General features: G+C 46.5%; 1 protein-coding gene across 1 annotated transcript in view; it reads left to right on the top strand.

The window, feature by feature from the left end:
* Positions 1-21042, top strand: part of NGFR (nerve growth factor receptor) — a 62795-nt gene that overhangs the window by 32672 nt on the left and 9081 nt on the right. Inside the window, exons 3-5 of the mRNA XM_081166626.1 lie at positions 8986-9345; positions 13440-13517; positions 15087-15303. Coding sequence (XP_081022752.1) covers positions 8986-9345; positions 13440-13517; positions 15087-15303 — 655 coding nt within the window. The remainder of the gene's footprint in view (positions 1-8985; positions 9346-13439; positions 13518-15086; positions 15304-21042) is intronic.

Here is a 21042-nt window from a genome sequence, read left to right as displayed (position 1 = left end):
CGCAGTGAGGGAACCGCCAGAAGGCCCTCGGCGCTGGACCTCAGTATCCGGGCCGAACGATGGGGGTGGAGACGCTCCTTTAGGTAAACAGGGCCGAGGCTGTTTAGGGCTTTAAAAGTCAGCAACAACACTTTGAATTGTGCTCGGAAACGTACTTTTCCCAGATTGTGCTACTTGATCCTTGGAGATATCAGGATTTGAATCTGGGGCCTTCAGCTCCACCACCAAGGAAGACTGAAGGCTCCGATAACATTTCTTTTTTCAGCGCTCAAGTCTCTTAACGTTTCAAAACATCCCTTCTGCTATTTAACCTTAATACTCCTTCCTGCAATTTAGATCTATTACTTTTGCTTCCTTCCCGCCCCGCCCCCCGAGTTAACAAGGGGGATTTGGGGAGGCGGGAGTTTGCCCGAGAGGCCAGTGACAAAAGCTACTGCTTCATTGATAGTGACAGCAAAGGGCAAGTTTAAATGAGAGCGTGGTGTGTTTTGATGGAGGCATTCAATCTGAAGAGTGGCTTTTTGCGTCCTGCCATTCAGAAGGAAAATGGCTATTTCCCAAGAATGTCCTCAAGAGATCACACAGCTGATGAAAGATTAATAGGGTGCAATGGGAGGGAGAGGGGGGGTTTGGAAGAGCTGGACTGCTGCAAAAACATGGCGGAAGGAATCAATGAAAAAAAACCCTTTGGTTTGCATTTATCAGTGAACCCACCAATTTTGCACTTTTTTGAAACAGTATGCCAGCCGAAACGAGTTTCTGCGAATTTTGCAGTGTAGTTCGCCAGCCACATAATGGGTAGGAAAAATGCATGTAGCGGGGTAAAGCGGGCATAAAAATGCACATATTTGTGAAAAAAGCATAAGAAAATGCGAATATTGGGCAAAATAGCATATTAGGGGTGTAGGGCTGTGTCTAGATGCTAGGAGAGGATATATTTATTAGCTATTATCCTCCCTCCCTCATGTTTGTGAGTTCAGCAGAGTGCATCTCTTTGCAGCTTAAAAGGGAAGCTTAGATAGGCTAGTTTTAGCCTTTTAGTTTAAGTAATCCAGAATGCTTTAAGGCAGACTGGATTCTTCTGGTTTTGCCCCCCCCCCTTCACCTTGAAACACAAATCACACAAACAGTCCTGTAAAAGGTAAGAATAACATTTGCTCCCTCAGAGTTCCTGTTGCAGAATAACAGAAACGGCAGGTTTATTCAGGCTGGCTTAAAATGGCAATTCAGTTGCAAAGGCATGCTTAAGTCTAGCTTAAGGTGGAGTCTGAGCTGCAGTTTTGTTTTTCATTCGCAAACTGATGTGGGAATGTGGAGGGCTGGACTTGAGAGTGGGCAAATGAGAAACCAAGAGGAACTGAAATGTGCAGCTTTGCTTAGCCCTAGGCTCAACACCACACCTGAAGGTAAATCAAGAAATGAATTAAGAGCATTTTTGGGAGGGGGGCGATTTAAGCCTGGTGCTGTGGGTTAAACCACAGAGCCTAGGACTTGCCAATCAGAAGGTCGGTGGTTTGAATCCCCATCACGGGGTGAGCTCCCCTTGCTCGGTCCCTGCTCCTGCCCACCTAGCAGTTCGAAAGCACGTCAAAGTGCAAGTAGATAAATAGGTACCACTCCGGCAGGAAGGTAAACGGCGTTTCCGTGTGCTGCTCTGGTTCGCCAGAAGCGGCTTAGTCATGCTGGTCACATGACCCGGAAGCTGTACGCCGGCTCCCTCGGCCCATAAAGCGAGATGAGCGCCGCAACCCCAGAGTCGGTCACGACTGGACCTAATGGTCAGGGGTCCCTTTACCTTTACCTTTTAGAGTCACTGTGCAACCTGGTTACACGAAGGGTCATTTCTTTAGATAGCCAGCACTTGTGTGTTCCTGCATCAATCTGAAACAAGTTCTCCTTCTCTAGACGCCTTTGGGCAATGATGGTGAGGGTGATCCCGCAGAGAAAAAAGCAGGCCAGGAAATTTGGGACTTGACTTGAAGCAGGGCACAGAAAGATTGATTTCCACACACTATTTAATTCCCTACAGAGTGCAGCTGAAACCAGAGAAGCAGGAACGAAGAGCAGGGTCAGTGGAAAGTCAGCAATTTTGGCATCGTTATTCAATGTTTACATTGGACACCAGAATCCTAATCCTTTCCCATAGCTAATTGACGGGAAAACAGATGCTTGATCAAACATTGCTCCCCGCATCCCCACTGTGGAACAGAGATGGCAGCAATGTATGGCTGCCAAATCAACATTTATTTACTCGATTGCAGTATTTATAGGTTGCCCTGTAGCAAGGTTTTTGGGGTGGCTCACAATGGGAAATAAAGTCATGTAAAACTTAATAATAATTGAGACAGCGATAAACATACATTTATGTATGTATTGGCTATATATTTTGGAAAGTGGTTGACCTGTTTGCTATGCATTTGGACACCTTTTAAGGCATCATAACCAAATCTTGCATGATGATTTCCTGAGATCAAGGAGCTGGTTGTCTTTGTTGGGATACAATTAGACACCATTTGGAATCAAGATGGCGGGCTGCACTGATTTTAACCACCGGTTTCAAAACTGTACTCACATTTTGGGTTTCTTGGAATTCCCAAGCAATGCTAGGTACACATGTACACACACACAAGCACTTTTATGCACATACATGCATATAAACAGGGCTGGATTAACCATTAAGCAAAATAAGCACATGCTTAGGGCATCAAGGGAAGAGGAGCACCACAGAAATTTTCCATTGCTGGATTTACCATGAACCACAAGGTGCAGCTGAACCAAGTTCCACAAAAAAGGCTCTCCTAATATGCGTGTATAATAATAATTTTATCATTTATACACCAACCCATCTGCATAAGTTGCCCCAGCAACTCTGAGCAACTCCAAACAAAATATTTAAAACACAATAAAACCTCAAACATTAAAAACTTCCCTTCATATGACTTCTAAAAGCCTGATAGTTGTTTGACATCTGATGGGAGGATGTTCCACTGGGCAGGTGCCACTACCAAAAAGGCCCTCTGCCTGGTTCCCTGTAACTTCATGTCTTGCAGTGAGGAAATCGTCAGAACCGGCCCTTGGAGCTGGACCTCAGTGTCCGGGCTGAATGATGGGAGTCAAGATTCTCCTTCAGGTATACAGGGCCAAGGCTGTTTAGGAATAATAATTTTATTATTTCGTAAATTCAGTGCAACAACACCACAAAGAGTAAAAACAAGATTCAGTCAGGCTGAACGTTATAATATAATTTGAGAATACCATATTTTATGGTTTGTTATTATTTATATTTTGAATTAGATACAGTACACACGGGGGCACCAAAATCTTTTAAGTGCTGAGGGCTTCTAAAAATCTTAATCAGGCCCTGCATATAAATACCTGAAAACACAAATCATAGAGAGTAAAACAGCTTAAAACCAAAATGCATTCAAAGGTCTGGGGAAATAAAAAAGGAAATTAAAGTAGATGTTAGGTGATTTTTCCAGGGGTGGGGGCATTCCACAGCTGAGGTGCCCCTCCCCACAGGATAGACCCTCTCCTCCAAGGCCTCCCTTCTCTTCAGCACATCTCAGTCAGTAGTGGCAGTTGGAGAAAGGCCTCCGAGGAAAATCTCAGAGTCCAAGCAGGTATATGGGGAAAGAGGTGATCCTTCAGGTATGGAGCAGTTCCCACAACTCCAGCCTCACTGACCAGCTCTTCCCTATTGGCTGAGATTGAGCCAATCCCTTCATTTCTTCCTCCATCCTGTGGAAGAGGAAGTTGTCAACAAGGCGTGCCTGAAATTGCTTGGAGATTCCATGCTTAGTGGAGTTTGTTTCCAAGCAAACATCGTGGTTGTGACAGTTGCTCATTAACCGAGGATTCCTGCTTCCCTGAAAACATCTGTAATTTGTTTCAGGGAAGCATCATCCACATGTCTTGAAGAAATTTTGTTTTGGTTTGCATCTTAATGGGAAATTACCCAATGCCAGAAACAATACACAAAAGGAATGGGCATCTAGCCTTCGAAAGTTATCCCGCTCTGAATTTTGTAATGCGGTTCTTCAACCAAATAAAGTGTAGCAAATATGTGTACATTAGAGGAAAGTGTGTATAGAAATGACCATTGGTTATGTTGGCTGAGGCTGACGGGAGTTGCAGTTGGGTCCTGGTGAGTCTAGGGTCTAAAATGACTTGTCAGCACTGCTGGGATTCAGACTGAGGGAAGCCTTCTCAGGTCTAGTGATAGAGTCCCCGGATACAGGATGCATCGGGAAGTTTTTAACATTTGATGTTTTATTATGTTTTTATATTCTTCTGGAAGCTGCCCAGAGTGGCTGGGGAAACCCTGACAGATGGGTGGGGTATAAAGATGATGATGATAATGATGATGAACATAAATCTCCAGTTAAAGCAAAAGACAAGGCAGCCCATGCTTCATTCCCAGTGTAGGTCCTAAAATCATCTGTCACCTGCTGTGCAAGGAACCTGGGCCTTGTATGGCATAGCAGTTGAGCTAGGAGGAAGACAATAGCACTAGAAAGGATGTGTGTGTATGTCTCTCTGTGTGTGTCTGTGTTAGTCTTGAGGAAGGGCAAATCTGTCCATTTCAGTTTCTCTGCTTTTCTCGTTTCCACAGTTCTCATAAACATTAATTCACATTTTTGTGCTGCTTCATTTGCACATTTTCATATGCAGTTTTTGCCTAATGCACACTGTATTGCAAAGGAATTTCCCTTAATACAGTGCACTCCCCCCCCCCCCGCTTTACACACACTTTTGTATACATTACGTGGCTGGAGAAGCGTATTGCAAAATTCAGAGAATTTTCCAGGATGGCTATGTTTCGGTTTGTGAATTCTTTTCAAAAGAATGAATCAAATCACTCCCCCATTCCTAGTGGATGATTCACAGAATGGATAATTCTGCCAGGCATGGATTTCCTTGCAATTGCAGGTTTGCGATGGGGAAAGTGCCACCCCTGGAAATGCCATACCTTCTGTACAGGGGCTATTTCAGGGCATGAACTTGGCAATGTTGCCATCTGGGTACTGATCCTTTGCCAGCACCCCTTCCCTGGCTTGGGTGAAACTGGATATCTTCAGTGCTGGCTCCTCAGCTAGGAAGACCCACTGGAGCCAGAGCTAAATCGAAATAAACTATTTTAACTTGAAGTCAGCGTGTTTGTATAGCTCCTTCTGCTGGTTTAACTCCCCCATTAAATCATAATATATTGCCTCTTTAGGCATCACGGCACACTTTATAATGCTCACTGGTGTGTGATTCATCCTATGCGATCTTTGTAACAGAGTTGGGTCAATTTTATTGTTATGAGGCAATTATAACTACGCAGCAATGAACGGCGAGCGAATGTTGCCTTCAGGCACAGTTATGCAAACTCTAAACAGGCTTCCCCCACCCCATCATCCTTCAGGAGCCATATTGGGATCGCTTAATTTGGAGAGGAAATGAGTGTGGGGAGCAAGGACCATAATTAGGAGGGTTGGTATATTGCTACGCTTGCTTCACCCAAAGGCCCTGCAGCCAGAGTTGGCAGGTGGCTTGAATCTGGGGTTGAGACTGAGCTTGTTTTATCAATCTGCACACCCACCCACACTGTTAATCCCTATATTCGAAGTCAGGGGTTGGGAACTTGTGGTCCTCTGGATGTGGTGGGACTCCAATTTCCATCAGTGCTGGTCAATAGTCAGGGATGGTGGGAGTCAGGGCCGGCCCACCTATGAGACAAGCTGAGGCAGTTGCCTCAGGTGGCAGATCTGGCTTCCAAGGAATGTGATGCTTGCCACCGCTGCTGCTGCTGCCTCCTCTACCACCTGCCACTGCTTGCTCCTTACTCCCCTGCTGCCTTATTCCTTAATGTATAAGGGTTTATGCACGCAGAGAAGAAGAAGAAGAGTTTGGATTTGATATCCCGCTTTATCACTACCCGAAGGAGTCTCAAAGCGGCTAACATTCTCCTTTCCCTTCCTTCCCCACAACAAGAGACTTCAAAGAAGTGTGACTAGCCCAAGGTCACCCAGCAGCTGCATGTGGAGGAGCGGAGACGCGAACCCGGTTCCCCTGATTACGAATCTACCACTCTTAACCACTACACCACACTGGCTGGGGACCTGCATTTGGCCTCTAGGCCTATGAGCCCTGGGACTCTTCCCAGGTCACATTGGCCCTCATGGGACGCAGGTGGCACTGTGGTCTAAACCACTGAGCCTCTTGGGTTTGCCGTTCAGAAGGTCGGCGGTTCAAATCCCCGTGATGGAGTGAGCTCCCGTTGCTCTGTCCCAGCTCCTGCCAACCTAGCACTTCGAAAGCATGCCAGTGCAAGTAGATGAATAGGTACCACTGCAGCGGGGAGGTAAACGGCGTTTCTGTGCGCTCTGGTTTCTGCCAGAAGCTGTTTAGTCACGGTGGCCACACGACCTGGAAAGCTGTCTGTGGACAAACACCGGCTCCCTTGGCCTGAAAGCAAGATGAGCGCCATACCTCATAGTCACCTTTGACTGGACTTAACCATCCAGGGGTCCTTTACGTTGGCCTTGATCCATACTCTCCCAATTCTTTTGGCTGGTGAAATGTATCTCTGCTTGCCTGGATGGAGAGATGTACGTGAAGAAAACTCTGACTTCTATGTGGCCGGGCTGTAGCCTTCTGTATAAAGGCAAGAGTAACATCTGTGGCCCCGCTCACCTCTGGCATGTGGCTATCAGAAGGCTACATATTAGGGGATGCAGCCCTCACACTGCAGAGGTTTGCCTGCCCTGGTTGGAGAACACCTAAAAGGCCTGGGAGAATAGAATGTTTTTGCCTGGTGCCTTAAGGGTAGCGGAGAAGGTGTCCGGCGAGCCTTTCTGGGAGGGGAGATGCACCCACATGAATTGAACAAAATCGCAGTGGGGAGTGTCAACACGATTTTTTAAAAGTCTAACAGTCACAAGGCAAGCAAAACACAAAGAACGAGGACCGAACTATTTCCAAAAGTAACTGTATAAAATTTCTGCAAAGCACCTGGACTTATTCAAATCAGTACTGCAGCCCTGTTTACGAAAATTAATAAAAGGCAACCGGCCTAATCCAAAATTCTGCTTTGTTTTTCTTCCTTCCTTTTATCGCACATGTTTGGTAAATTAATTTTGACATCTCAATGTTTTCCCTGTACTCGACACACCCATTCTTCAGTTGAAAGAACTGTAGGCATCCAGCAGTTAAGTGTTCCAAAAACAAAGCCCCGGTTCTCAGTTGTTATCCTGGAAGGAACCTTGCTTCCAGCCACCAGGGAGGTCAAGAGACTTTAAAGGACTGGCAATTCAGAGGTATACGACCTCCGAACATGTAGGTTCTATTCATTTTCATGGCTAAGAGCCACTGATTGACCTGTTCTCTAGGGATGAGTCTAAAACCCTCTTGAAACCATTTGAGCAAGTAGCTACCGCTACATCCTGAGGCAGTGAGTTCCATAGGTTAATTTTAGTCAATGGAACTAGAGAAACGTGAACTATGGAACTCACTCCCCCCGGAGGCAGTGATGGCCACCAACTTGGAAGGTTTTCAAAGAAGATGGGGCAAATTCATGGAGGCTGAGGCTATCAGTGGCTACTAGCCAAGCCGGATATGTCCTCCAAATACCAGTTGTTGGGAAACGCAGATGGGTAGAGTGTGGTTACTCTCAGGTTCTGCTTGCAAGTGTTCCATCAGCATCTCATTGACCAGGATGCTAGGCTAGATGGGCTGTCTTAAGTCGCTCCCCAGTCCCTCTTGACAACCGTCAATGGGCTCTTTATTCATTGAGAGACTGTTGGGCTTTTTAAAATCTTGGCTATTAATTTTTCACAAGGGAAAAAAAACTTTGCAAATTTTAACATAAACCATAAAGTACATTATCAATCGATTTCCTGTCCTCCACTTCCATGGTTTCCATATTTACCCTTAAATGCTGCATATTTCACCTATACTATTCAATACATTCAATTTCACCTTTTTTAAAAATAATTCACATTGTTGCTCGTATTTCAAGTCCTGCTCATATTTTCATCTCCCTATAATAGTTCTTTAAATACTCAATAAAAAGGTTCCAACCCTCAATGAATTTACCGTTGTTTTGGTGTCTAATCTTTGGTGTTAATCTTGACAGTTCTGCGTACACCATCATTTTCAAAAGCCAATCTTCCGTTGTTGGGAACTCTCCTTTCTATCTTTGGACAAACAATATTCATGCTGCTGTCGTCGTGTACCTAAATAAGCTAACCAGCTCTTTTGGAACATCATTATCTATAATTCCTAAAAGAAAAGCTTCAGGTTTCTTGGGAATTATCTACTAAAACATATTTTTAATCTCATTATATATCATTTCCCAATAGCCAGCCCCTAGCTTTTTTTGTAACTCCACCACATAGGGAAGAATGTTCCTTCTGTCATTTCGCACTTCCAACACGTACTTGACTTAGCTTTATACATTTTGGCTAGCTTAAGGTAAAGGTAAAGAGACCCCTGACCATTAGGTCCAGTCGTGGCCGACTCTGGGATTGCGGCGCTCATCTGGCTTTACTGGCCTAGGGAGCCGGCGTACAGCTTCCGGGCCATGTGGCCAGCATGACTAAGCTGCTTCTGGCGAACCAGACCAGCGCACGGAAATGCTGTTTACCTTCCCGCCAGAGAGGTACCTATTTATCCACTTGCACTTTGATGTGCTTTCGAACTGCTAGGTTGGCAGAAGCAGGGACCGAGCAATGGGAGCTTACCCCATCGTGGGGATTTGAACCGCCCACCTTCCGATCGGCAAGCCCTAGGCTCTGTGGTTTAACCAGCAGCGCCACCCGTGTCTTACTTGTTGTTAAATACAATCCATAAATCATCTTCCTATAGTTTTATTTTAAAGTATAGCAAGCAGTACATCTTAGATTTCTCTGCCACAACTTCTCCCATGAAGACAGTTCTATATGATGTCTCACATCTCTCGCCCAATGGATGACTGTTGCTTCCTCTCATTCTTTCCAGGCGTCACCTATTCTGACGCAGTGAGTGCCACGGAGCCCTGCAAGCCTTGTAAGGAATGCGTGGGCCTGGAAGGCATGTTAGCACCCTGCGTGGAGTCGGACAACACCGTCTGCAAATGCATCTACGGCTACTACCGGGACGAGAGGAGCGACACTTGCAGGAAGTGCCGGATCTGCGAAGTGGGCTATGGCCTCGTGTACCCCTGTGGGGAAAATCAGAACACGTGGTGTGAGAAGTGCCCCCTGGGGACATACTCTGACGAAGCGAACCACGTGGACCCCTGCTTTCCTTGCACCGTGTGCGAAGAGGACGAGATCACCGTCAAGGAGTGCACCGCCACGTCAGATGCGAGGTGCAGAGGTAAGGGTCATTGGGACAGGCTAAAAATGTGCATTGAACAGGAAGGGTAGAGCATGCTTACAATGCGTAAACATTCCTTTCCAGACCTTCACTGCTGTTTGTGGAGGTAACGAAGTGGGGTGAGTGGGATGCAATGGCATTGGGGTCAGGGTCAGTGGGGTGATGTCAGGCTTCGGGGAATCAGATCCCTTCCCCAATAGCAGTAAATGAGCAGATCAAACAAAAGGAGCGTTCTTACCAGACAAGTTCTTTAATGATCACAGCGAGAGACAAGGAATGCATATCTCTAAGAAAAATGGCGTTGCTCACCCCTCCGTGCCCATTAATCTACGTCACTCCTCCATTGGGTAATCTGAGCTTGTTGCTGTTGCACTTCCTGTTCTAACACCCTCTAATCTTGAGTGAAGGAGGAGGGCCAGGAATGCTGTCCAAGGACACTGAATCTGACAGCTGTCCCTCTCTTGGGGTTTCCTCTTCTAGCTGTTCCTCACCCAGTACTTCCCAGCTTTCCCCCTCCAGAATATGCCCTTCTGCAAACCACTGTTCTAAATCAATACTGTCCTGCTGCCCTCGGGAAGGTTCAGAAAAAGGGGGTAGCAGCTCCCACCATTCCTCCTCAGTCCAGCCCCTGACACCTGATCCCGCTTCTCTCTGGGCATTCGCTCTACATGTGGCCTGAAAACTAGGCCTCGTGCATTTCCTCAGAGCTTTGAACTACCCTTAGGTAAAGGGACCCCTGACCATTAGGTCCAATCGTGGCCGACTCTGGGGTTGCGGTGCTCATCTTGCTTTATTGGCCGAGGGAGCCAGCGTACAGCTTCCGGGTCATGTGGCCAGCATGACTAAGCCGCTTCTGTGGAACCAGAGCAGTGCACGGAAACATTGTTTACCTTCCCGTCGGAGCGGTACCTATTTATCCACTTGCACTTTGACGTGCTTTTAAACTGCTAGGTGGGCAGGAGTTGGGACTGAACGATGGGAGCTCACTCCGTCGCGGGGATTCAAACCACGACCTTCTGATTGGCAAGTCCTAGGCTCTGTGGTTTAACCCACAGCAACACCCACTTACAACCCAGCTACTACTTATTCAGCCTTTGAACGGATAAACAGATCAGGGGAAGAAGCAAACTGTGAAGTTGTATAACTGTTCTCTGAGGTGTGTGGTGCATGCCATGCCCAACCCAACACTCTACTGGTGGGTGGCAGGAGGCTATGATTACAGACCTTCTGTCTACAGATGTTCCTTCTTCAACTTGCACGTGGAGACAGAGCAGCAGAGAACCGCCCACACTGCAATGCACTCCATTCCCCAGTGGTCTCATCTTCCCCTTCTTTCAACCACCAAAGATGAGAAAACAGAAACTCTGAGTGTGTGCATATTTCTCTTCCTGGCATCTTCCATTCTCTTGTCCATCCCTAACCTGAACCAGGCCAGGCCAACGTACACAATACCCTCCATTTAGCTCAGAAAAAGGTGCTACATAAACACACCTTTTATTAATTATTTTTTAAAAAAAAACTGATAAAAGGTGTATGAGAAAGAGTGGGAACTATAGATCTGAGAAATGCAGGATTCTTGTTCTATTCAGTGTCCAAGCTCTAGGGAGCAGTGAAACATCTGGATCAAAGAGAGCCAGAAGATGTTCCTTTGGAACCCAATAAAATCTCCCCCCCCCAAAAAAAATATTGGTTTTTCCTTATAATACACAAACATAAACACAGAAAAGAACATTTCATTTAACACAACATAAAAACTTAACAACAATAAAAACACAAAAGATAAAAGAAGAATTTTTTCCTTCTTATGCCCTGATATATTTACATTGCTAGAAGACTTCCTTGACACCTTCCAATCTGAATTTCACCATAACACATATTTAGCAGTTCCCAATTTCATATCTGTAGCATCAATATCCTCTTTCATTACAAACTTCTTATCCTTACTTCCAATTGTAATCCATAATAATCATCATTATTGATCTTTTTCTATCCCTTAGCCTACTCTGTTACTTCTAGGAGTTTCTTAATTTAGCTTACATTACAATATCTCATTAAATATTCTTTAAATTTCTTCCAATCTTCTTGTGTTTCCTCCTCTTTCTGGTCGCGGATTCTTCCAGTCAGGTCAGCCATCTCCGAAAAGTCCATCATCGGAACCCAATAAAATCTTAATAAAAACAATTAACTATAAAAGAGGCTTCCCAGCAAAGGCAGGACCAAATTTAGCACTCAGTGCCCCTGGAAACAGGAACAAATCAAGTCATGGCAAACAGCTGTTCCTTTTCACTGTGTATATTTGAAGATGGGAAATGGTTGGGACTGAAACCGATGTGTGGACACTCCAGGAACCTTTGCCAGGAATTCCCTTGACGATGGGGTGGAGTTAATGCGATCAACAAATTGGCATTCCCCTGACGATGAGTAAGCAACTGTTGTGATGTAACAGGGCTTCAGGTGTGTGTGGGGGGGGGGAATCAAGGCTGCAGAGCAGAAAGAACAGCTGTTCCCTTAGGCACTGCCAAATTCCGTAAAGCTAAGCAGGGATGAGTCAGGTCCAAGGCTGGATGGGAAGCCCTAAATGAGTGGGAAGAGGTGTAGGGGAAAGAGTATCACCTGCTTATATAGAATCATAGAATCATAGAATCATAGAGTTGGAAGAGACCACAAGGGCCATCAAATCCAACCCCCTGCCAAGCAGGAAACACCATCAGAGCACTCCTCACATATGGTTGTCAAGCCTCTGCTTAAAGACCTCCAAAGAAGGAGACTCCACCACACTCCTTGGCAGCAAATTCCACTGTCGAACAGCTCTTACTGTCAGGAAGTTCTTCCTAATGTTTAGGTGGAATCTTCTTTCTTGTAGTTTGGATCCATTGCTCCGTGTCCGCTTCTCTGGAGCAGCAGAAAACAACCTTTCTCCCTCCTCTATATGACGTCCTTTTATATATTTGAACATGGCTATCATATCACCCCTTAACCTCCTCTTCTCCAGGCTAAACATGCCCAGCTCCCTTAGCCGTTCCTCATAAGGCATCGTTTCCAGGCCTTTGACCATTTTGGTTGCCCTCCTCTGGACATGTTCCAGTTTGTCAGTGTCTTTCTTGAACTGTGGTGCCCAGAACTGTACTCCAGGTGAGGTCTGACCAGAGCAGAATACAATGGCACTATTACTTCCCTTGATCTAGATGCTATACTCCTATTGATGCAGCCCAGAATTGCATTGGCTTTTTTAGCTGCCGCGTCACACTGTTGGCTCATGTCAAGTTTGTGGTCAACCAAGACTCCTAGATCCTTTTCATATGGGGTAGCTTCACTCAGTGTCTTGAACTAATGCAAATCCAAAGGGCTGGAGTGCCGAGGTTGTCAATAATGCTATGTGGGCAAAATGTGTCAGAACTCAGATGGCAGTAAATATTCATTTTTTGGGGGGGGGGACCACAGGTTGTTGTTGTTGTTGTTGTTGTTGCAGACCTGTGAATGACCTGCACCATGCACTGATATTTGATATCGGTGGCGTCATTTGATAGATAACCTGAAATGGTACCTGTGAGCTTGACGGATCAACAGGTTTCTTTCTCCAGGCCTGCCAAAAAATCGAAGTAACCAAGAGATGTCAACAAGCCGAAATAATTTAAATGTTGAAGAGGAAAACCTGTTCGAAATGCAAATCCAAACTTTACATTTGAAATGTCCCAAATTGACAGTTCCCCGTGACTTCATTTCACCTTTAAAAAATGAAACATCAGCGGCTCAGATCCCTGATCTCCTGGCACGAGTGTCAGTTTGGTCCTGGGAGACAGTGACTTGTCGAATGCCGCAAAGTAATCTTTGTGGCAGGGCAGTGGTTTTAATCAGGTCTCCCGCACCCAGACTAAACCCTTCAGTGGCCCAGTCACTACTTCTGCCTCTCCTGTGAAATGGCTCCACAGGCCTGGCTACCGTCACCTCCCCACAGACCTTCTCTTGTTGGAATCAGTGAGCTTAAGCAAATGGAAAAAAAAACAAAAACAAAAAAACGAGACTTTTGATGATGGTGACACTTTCTTGAAGATTTCTTTACTCCCCTGATAAGTTCTTCTCTGTTTTATTGGCAGCGATTAACCCACGGTTTACCACAGCTGCACCAACACCGGAGTCCAACACCACGGGTGCAACCACAGCTCCTCAACATGGTACCTTCGATGTTTGTTTGTTGCATTTTATTTATTTATTTCTTTATTTAGATTAGATTTAGATACCGCCCTAGATCATAAGATCTCAGGGCAGTTCACAAAATAAAAGACAGGATAAAAACAAGTAAATAAGTAAAACAAAACAGCAAAACAATACCCCCCCCCCCAAATTCCCACAGACACATTTAAAAGGTTGTAGAATATTAATCAGCAAAAAGCCTGGTTGAAGAGGAATGCTTTTGCCTGGAGCTTAAAAATATATAATGAAGGCACCAGGTGAACTCCCTGGGGAGAGCATTCCACAAATGGGGAGCCACTACAGAAAAGGCCCCGTTCTCATGTTGCCACCTTCTGGACCTCACATGCAGGAGGAACACGAGGAAGGACCTCAGATGATGAATGTAGAGTCCAGGATGGTTTATATGGGCAGGGGTGGTCCTTGAGGTACAGTGGTACCTTGGATTAAGAACTTAATTCCTTCTGGAGGTCTGTTCTTAACCTGAAACTGTTCTTAACCTGAGGTACTACTTTAGCTAATGGGACCTCCCGCTGCCGCCATGCCGCCGGAGCACGATTTCTGTTCTCATCCTGAAGCAAAGTTCTTAACCTGAGGTACTATTTCTGGGTTAGCAGAGTCTGTAACCTGAAGCGTCTGTAACCTGAAGCGTCTGTAACCCGAGGTTCCACTGTATTTATATACCACCTTTCTTCCAAGGAGCCTTCCATGGTTCCCCTTCTCATTTCACCATTGCAACAATCCTGCAAGGTAAGCTAGGCTGAGAGAGAGTGACTGGCCCAACATCATCCACGGAACTTCACAGCCAAATGGAGATTTGAACCTTGATCTCCCAGGGCGTAGTCTAAGTTTCTGACCATCACACCACAATGGCTCTTTGTACCTTTCTTCTGACCTGGTTGAACTAGTTCCTCATTTACTTGCTTGGTATAACTCCAAACATGGAAGGACTCCATTGGAAATATGAACTGTGTGAAATAGTTCAGGTCACTAAAGCAGAATTTTTGACACACTCTGAAAGCTACAATTCCTGAGCTTTTCTGAGGGGAGGTAGAACACCATAGAGGTCAAAGAAGCTAAAAGTCAAGACTATGAGTTCAGGTTTGTATACTTTCAGTAGAATGTGCTTGCAAGTACCAACAGAACCACTTATGCCAGTAGCAGCCAGCAAGATAACTCTGTCCTTGATCCCACTCTCAATCTCCCCTCTCTGTTAGCAAAGTCACTTAAATAACACAGATGGAGTCCAGAGAGAAAAGAAACCCTGACAACACTTTACTGAGGAATCTGAACAAAACCGTGTATGATCTGAGGAGAAATCTGCTTATAACAGTTGCATTTCAGAAAGCGTGCCTGGTGTGCTTTGACTTCCAAAGCCTTCTTCAGTGGCATATAGTTAAAAGGGGGCATTGCCTTGTGCAAGGGCTCATAGAGCAAATTTATATAGTATATTATGCTATGGAAAAAGGAGCACATTTTGAAAGCTGTGATTCTGAAATGCAGCCTCCCATTTCCCACACTAGTGACTCATTTGCTATTTTGCTTCCTTGCAGATTTTCCGCCTGGGAGTCCTGAAGGCCCCTTTCAGGTCACAGATGGCCCAGATACCATTGACGTTTCTGGTAGCACCGTGGCTGGTACAGCAACCACAGTCATGGGTAGCTCCCAGCCTGTGGTCCGAAGCGGCACAGCGGACAACCTCATTCCTGTGTACTGCTCCATTTTGGCAGCCGTGGTGGTGGGACTGGTGGCGTACATTGCTTTCAAGAGGTAAGCATGCTCCCAAGGTTCAGAAATGAGAGGATTATTGTGCAGAAGGAGGACATCATCAACGTTCATTAGGGTCACTCACAAAGGCCAGTCTTACTCACACCCTAAGCTTACCCCATTCTTACAAGCTGCTCCCATCATTGCCGCTTCATCCTTCCTCTGCCCCATGACCATCCTCGTTTTGTGAAATTTACTTTGGGTCAAGCAAAGGGTTTTCTCTCCGGTCTTGGAGAGCTGTTCAAAACTTGGATGCAGTTGCAACCCAATAAGAAGATGAGGCTCTGTGTTAGATTCCCATTTTCCCAGCCAGAAATGTGTGCATAGTAGGGATGGTCAAATCTGTCAATTTCAATCCATTCCATTTCTCTCTTTTTTTTCACTCTTAAATTCAGTTCTCCACTTTACCGTAGAAATTTGCAGATTTTCGTGAAGATAATCCTGTGGAAATTCACCAGCATTTCTGTACGAAATTTCCCCCAATGTGCACATTTTAAATGTGTTTTTGACTAACACAATGCATTTTTGTATTTTATTCTTGGAATGTATGCATTTATATGTGCAGTTTACACTAGCACGTGCATTTTTGTGCATGTTTCTTGGCTGGAGAACTGCGCTGTGAAATTCAGAAAAGGGCAGATTTTGACGGATAGCTGTGCTTCAGTTTGCAGATTGTTTCAGAAAGTGTGAATTTGGTAAGTTCGCCTTTAAATGCGAACTGGATCACATTTCTCCCACATCCCTAGTGCAGAGAGTGTCACTTTCCCACTGGGCACCATCAGTCCTACTCCTGTCCTCTGCAGGGAAAGGTGCTCCATCACATACTAAGTCACCTCCGGCTTTCCCATGCCCCGAAGTAGGTTTTGTGGTGGGGATGGGGGTAACTTAGGGCAGGGAGGAGGCGGCGGCAGCAGCAGCAGAGGCAAGGCATTTTGATGAGCATCTGCTTGGAGTTTTCATAATGCCTTGATCCCTTTGGGGGCAAGCAAGGTGGTCTTCGAGCATCCTTGATGCTCAGCAGCAGAATACACACCCATTTTCTCCTTCCTCTTCAAGCTGCTTGTGTGGGTTGGTGTGGGTTTTGGCTCCCTCCTCCATTTGCCCCATAGGGCAGGGAAACAGTCTCTGAGCCTGCCAACATACCATTATTGTCAAGCCTATGTCTTTTCCAGACAGCTTCTATTGCCTAGATCTGGGAGTCTTCTTCTATGTTGTTGGGTTCCCAGAAACCAGCCCTTGAAAGCTGGTACATGATTCCTCATCGGAATGTGCAAGGAGGTGCCTCCAGACATCGAAATTTGGCAATCGTTGCCAATCTGCTTTATGCTGCAGGCGGAATAGCAGCGCTTGGTGTAGGCTGTTGCCTGTAGGGATTGGTTGGGCGGCAGGGAGGGAGGCCAACAGTAGGGGGAGCCAGAGGAAGTAACTGGCAGACTTTTGCTGAGTTCTACACTGAGACTAAGGAGGAAGAGTCAGAGATCCAGTACCATCCACATCTGGGGAAGGGTTGTAGCTCAATGGCAGAGCCTCTGCTTTGCCTGTAAAAGGTCTCAGGTTCGATCCCTGGTATCTCCAGGTAGGATTGGGAGTGCTCCCTGTTTGAAAATCCCGAAAAGCAACTGCCAGTCAGTGTAGACAATGCTGAAGCTGATAGCCTCAACACCTTATGCTCCTGTGTTTCCATCCCCTTTACTCTAGTGAGCCAGTGTGGTGTAGTGGTTAAGAGCGGTAGACTCGTAATCTGGTGAACCAGGTTCGATTCCCCGCTCCTCCACATGCAGCTGCTGGGTGACCTTGGGCTAGTCACACTTCTTTGGAGTCTCTCAGCCTCACTCACCTCACAGAGTGTTTGTTGTGGGGGAGGAAGGGAAGGGAGAATGTTAGCCGCTTTGAGACTCCTTCGGGTAGTGATAAAGCGGGATATCAAATCCAAACTCCTCCTCCTCCTCTTCTTTTTCTTCTTCTTCTTCTTCTTCTTCTTCTTCTTCTTCTTCTTCTTCTTTTTCTTCTTCTAGTTGCAAGTAGGGAGACAGGCAGTTGGGAGCTGGATGAGGGCAGGCTGAGGTGGGTGGGGCTGTGCCCCACTTGCCCTAATGGGATGGTCTCCACTGGCAACTCTGCTTCTGGAATCCAAATAACAATTTACAGTTTGGCTGGCAATCCCCCCTTTCCTCAGCTCTAAATATTGGGTGTGTTGGTGGGGAGGGGGATGATTTTCATTTGAACCATGGTCTGGAGGGAAACTGTTAATTATTAACTCTACCCTCATTACACTCTTGATCATGATTATTCCCCCAAACACACTGCAATTTGGGGAATTGGAGAGGAACTGATACAAAGGCAATGACATACCCGCCAACATTTCTCTGATGAAAACAGAGATGTCCTATTCAACAACAACAACAGCAGCAGCAACTTTATTATTTCTACCCTGCCCATCTGACTGGGTTGCCCCAGCCACTCTGGGTAGCTTCCAACATATATAAAAACATAATTAAGCATTAAACATTAAACAATTTCGTCTTCAGAGGTGTTCTAGAGGTTATATAGTAACTTATCTCCTTGGCTTGGGGGTCACATAACTCCATAGCTTCCAACATTTTTCTGATAAAATAAGGACATCCTACCATACCCTCTAACCTTTCTCTGATGAAAATAAAGATGTCCTAAGGGAAAGTGGGATATTCTGGGATCAAATCAGAAACCGGGATGGCTTCTGTAAATCTGAGACTGTCCCCTGAAAATGGGTACACTTGGAGGGTCTGCAATGAGATTTGAAAAGGCAAGGGTTAAAGCAATAGAGTTGAATGGTAGACAGGAGAGACAGACCATAGAGAAGGAAATGTCTTGAGTAATCTATACAGGCTATAACCAGCCAATCTATGTACTGAACAGCTGCACAACGTATCACCTACATCTGGGGATACTGCACAGCTGTTCCATTGTGTGTGTTAAAAAAACCAAAAACAAAGCTTGGCTTTTCTATGCTCCGAGGGTTGGGGAGGGGAAGAAATGCTGAACAGGGAAACATTGGAGCAGGATGTTTTGTTGAAAACGCCGTTGAAATGCCTTGTTAAAAAGTGAGTAAACAAGGCTTGGCTATTCCGTAGTAAGTGCACAGTTAAGATAACAGAATTCGCTACCACAAGATGTGGGGAACGCAAACGAGTCGGACAGCTTCAGAAGGGAGTTAGCTACATGCCTGGGGGATAACGCCCGCCATGACGGCTTTATTATGTCCAGTATCAGAGGACGTATGCCTCTTAATGCCGGTTGTGTGGGATTATGTGTGGGAAAGAAGTGTGGAGCTCAGGTCCTGCTTCGCCGGTTTCCCACAGGCAACTGTTTGGCTGCTGTGAGAACAGGATATTGGACTAGACTGGCTTATGCGCGCTGCTCTGAGATGCACACGGGAGTCAGGAACATAACCTCTGCGCAAACCGGCCGTTGCCTGTGTATATAGTATCCACCAGCGTATTTATGGGCTTCGTTTCCATTTGATTGCTGTTTCAGGAAATGCACATTATATAATAAATAATAAAATAATAAAATTATTATTATTAATTATTATTATTATTATTATTATTATTATTATTATTTATACCCCACCCATCTGGCTGAGTCTCCCCAGCCACTCTGGGCGGCTCCCAATCAAGTGTTAAAAACAGAACAGCGTTAAATATTAAAAATTTCCTTGAACAGGGCTGCCTTCAGATGTCTTTTAAAGATAGGAAAGCTGCTTATTTCCTTCACATCTGAAGGGAGGGCGTTCCACAGGGCAGGTGCCACTACCGAGAAGGCGCTCTGTCTGGTTCCCTGTAACCTCACTTCTCGCAATGAGGGAACCGCCAGAAGGCCCTCTACATTAGGTAGAGTCAGGTTTAAACACACACTTTCTCCCCGCATCTTTTAGGCCCACCAAAATCTAGAGCTGGCTAGTGATGAGCTACATCAGCACTAAAGTTCAGATTTGTAGGCAGCCCTGGAATAATGATAATAATAATTTATTATTTATACCCTACCCATCTGGTTGGGTTTCCCCAGCCACTCTGGGTGGCTCCCAACAGAATATTAAAAACACAATAAAACATCAAACATTAAAAACTTCCCTGAACAGGGCTGCCTTCAGATGTCTTTGGAAAGTCAGATAGTTGTTTATTTCCTTGAAAACTAATGGGAGGGTGTTCCACAGGGTGGGCACCACTACTGAGAAGGCCCTGTGCCTGGTTCCCTGTAACCTCACTTCTCGCTAGTTGGGAACCACCAGAAGGCCCTCGGAGTTCGACCTCAGTGTCTGGGCTGAGCAATGAGGGTGGAGATGCTCCTTCAGGTATACTGGGCCAAGGCTGTTTAGGGCTTTAAAGATCAGCACCAACACTTTGAATTGTGCTCGGAAACGTACTGGGAGCCAATGTAGGTGTGCTGGCCCCGGGGGGGGGGGAGGTACTAGTACCGTAGCCGAAGTTCAGTCCAGAGTCACTAGCAGGGTAGACGAACACTGGATGAGACGCGAGGTCCGAAACAGGGAGCCAGGCAGGGGAACAGGAACGCTGGAAGGGCAGCAGCAGGAAGCCAGGCGGGGAACAGGAACACGGGTAGGTCCGCAGCGGGCAGCCGGGCGAGGAACAGGAACACCGGAGAGTAGTAGCAGGAAGCCGGGCGAGGAGCAGGAACACCGGAGAGTAGTAGCAGGAAGCCGGGCGAGGAACAGGAACACCGGAGAGTCAGGAGCAGGAAGCCGGGCGAGGAACAGGCACACTGGGAGTGCAGATCTAGGTCTGGGTAAAGCAGGTACTCCACAACGACGTTGCTCCCGCAACCTGGGACCGGGCTGCCTGACCTTTATCTTCTTCTAAGGCCGGGGGCGGTCCCGCCCCCCAGGAGCCCCGCCTCTTTTGGCCTTAAGGCGAGCACTCCTCCTGGGAGAGACCAGTTCCCTTCGCCTCTCTGCCCTAAGCCTCTGCAGTTCAGGAGAGGCCGAAGGGTTACTGGGCCCCGGGGGAGGCTCACCTGTAGCCACTGAGTCCTCCAGCACTTCTGGGGTCAGAATGGTCTCACCTGGTGCCTGCCCCTGAGGATCTGGCACAGGTGCAGGCTCCTCAGCATCTAGGCCTTGCCCCAGTTCAGCCGGCCCTGGAGGCGGGGACTCCTGTGCCGGCTGGGATTCCTCCGGTTCACTCTCAGACTCGGAATCCCAGGCCATCACACCAGGTCTTTCAGGACTGGTGTTATATGATATTGGTGGCCATTCCCAGTCACCAGTCTAGCTGCCGAATGGCTGGGGTGGCGTTGCAACCAGCCTGCTGGGCTACTTGATAGCTGAACCCCATCCTTAGAAGGTTCACCCCTAGCAAGTGTAGGAGACCTTTGGCCCTGCAGATGTTGCTGAACTCTAACCCCCAGCATGCATGGCCAATGACCAGCGATGGTGGGAGTTGTAGTTCAGTGATAATTGGAGGGCCAAAGGTGTCCCTTTCCACCTGATCCAGAGGGCGGCTTCATGGTCTTCTGGTTCAGCATGGGAAGTGTCCTAGGGAGATAAATGCAGGCTCTGTTTCTTCCATATGAGCCTTTGTGGACTTCCATGAAAACTTTGGTTGCTGAGAATCAAGGAGCCAGTGCAGACGAATGCAACCTCATGCCTGGACTGGAGAAACAGTCCCTGCCGCGAGGTTTGCCTGAGCAAGCCCCGAGAAGATTGGGCTCACCACACCCAAAGCATTGTGATCCGCAGGGAGCAAT

The sequence above is a fragment of the Podarcis bocagei genome, assembly GCF_964188305.1.
Source record: "Podarcis bocagei genome assembly, chromosome: 13".
Lineage (NCBI taxonomy): Eukaryota > Metazoa > Chordata > Lepidosauria > Squamata > Lacertidae > Podarcis > Podarcis bocagei.
This window is presented reverse-complemented; position numbering and strand designations above follow the sequence as displayed.